Source organism: Poecilia reticulata, linkage group LG22, assembly GCF_000633615.1.
Source record: "Poecilia reticulata strain Guanapo linkage group LG22, Guppy_female_1.0+MT, whole genome shotgun sequence".
In the NCBI taxonomy this organism is placed as follows: domain Eukaryota; kingdom Metazoa; phylum Chordata; class Actinopteri; order Cyprinodontiformes; family Poeciliidae; genus Poecilia; species Poecilia reticulata.
Window position 1 is genome coordinate 6,136,796 of NC_024352.1, and position 1,338 is coordinate 6,138,133.

Consider the following 1,338-nt stretch of genomic DNA (forward strand, 5'->3'; position numbering starts at 1 on the left):
CCTGAGTTAATGTTCTTGGGACAGAAGAGATGGGGGGCTAGCTAACTGGTCACAGTTGACCCAGTTCTTTGGTTACTGAGGAGAACAGAAGGAGATTGACTGTTTTCCAGACAATTTGAAATAGTCTAGGATGAAATAAGATGATAAAATGATTCTACATAATAATTTTAATGACCCTAAACCTGGTAATATTTTTACGAATGAGTTTGTACACCTGTGATAACGTTAGCACTTTATCTGCTAATTAGCTAGCGTAAGCTAGCTAATTAGCATGCTGACACATGCTGTTGACGTTCTTCAGCTTTATAGACTCACTATATTCAGACATTAACAGCATGAAAATCTAATTCTATGATAACATTGACTTCTAATTGTCATGGTATTAAATCAATATTGGAAAAATAAAAAATATTTTAGATATTCTACAGCTTATGTAGAAAATTGAATATTCAGTCAGATTAGCCTCATTTTTTAGATTGCAACAATCTTTCAGCAAAGTATGAAACATATTTTTCATGAAGTTCACTTTTTTGGACTTAAAATCTTTTATTGATATGTTCTAATATACTCTTAAATGTTTTAATTACCTGAAAGCGGAAAATTATCATAATTAACAGAAATAAAGGCTGTGCGAACTTAATGTTTTTCCACTTAAACATTAATTACGTTTTCAGAATGGAAATTATTACCCATCCACACCACAGAAAGAAGACAATGTATAACAGTATGTACAAGTGTGAAACCATGTTCTTCTTGTTTTTTAAATGTTACTTTCGTCCAAATTTATGTTGATGCCGTTTGGTTGTTGTGTAAATTTAGTCATTTTCCTTTCTAAAGTGTGTTTATGTTCCCGAACAACTCACCGGCCGATTCTCATACTCCAGGAACGGACATGTTATGAGGCAGTCCTTCAGCAGGATTTTCCCTCTCTGACATGAATCCCGTTTCCCTCCTTCATATTTGTAGTACAGCAACTTATCGGGCGTCAGCACGAACCAGCGGGCCTTCCAGTTGTGAACTATGTGGCCCTGAGTATACATTTTAAAAACTTTTTAAACTCATGTATTTATGTGGGGAATCTGATTCAGTTAAAATTTACACTTCAGATACGTTTTGATAATAATAATAATAATAATAATGATAATAATGACGAAATGTTCTTACCCTCTTCACCAGGAAGCCCTCTCTTAGGACAGGAATTTTGTTGTCTGTGTCCATGTTCTTCAGTGTGTGGTTAAAAAGTCTGATTAGCCTCTTCTTGCCTGCTCATGCTTTTATTCTGAGGATGAATGAGTCACACACACACACACACACACACACACACACACACACACACAC

At 35.0% G+C, this 1,338-nt stretch overlaps 1 protein-coding gene across 2 annotated transcripts in view; it reads right to left on the reverse strand.

Annotated features, from left to right (window-relative positions):
* Nucleotides 1–1,338, reverse strand: part of plek2 (pleckstrin 2) — a 9,600-nt gene that overhangs the window by 7,242 nt on the left and 1,020 nt on the right. The window contains exons 2-3 of one of the 2 annotated variants that reach the window (XM_008398904.2): nucleotides 1,165–1,279; nucleotides 864–1,028 (exon numbers count right to left, since the gene is read on the reverse strand). In XM_008398904.2, the coding sequence (XP_008397126.1) occupies nucleotides 864–1,028; nucleotides 1,165–1,218 (219 nt within the window). In that variant the 5' untranslated portion in view covers nucleotides 1,219–1,279. The remainder of the gene's footprint in view (nucleotides 1–863; nucleotides 1,029–1,164; nucleotides 1,280–1,338) is intronic. The other variant, XM_008398903.2, reaches the window with a different exon arrangement.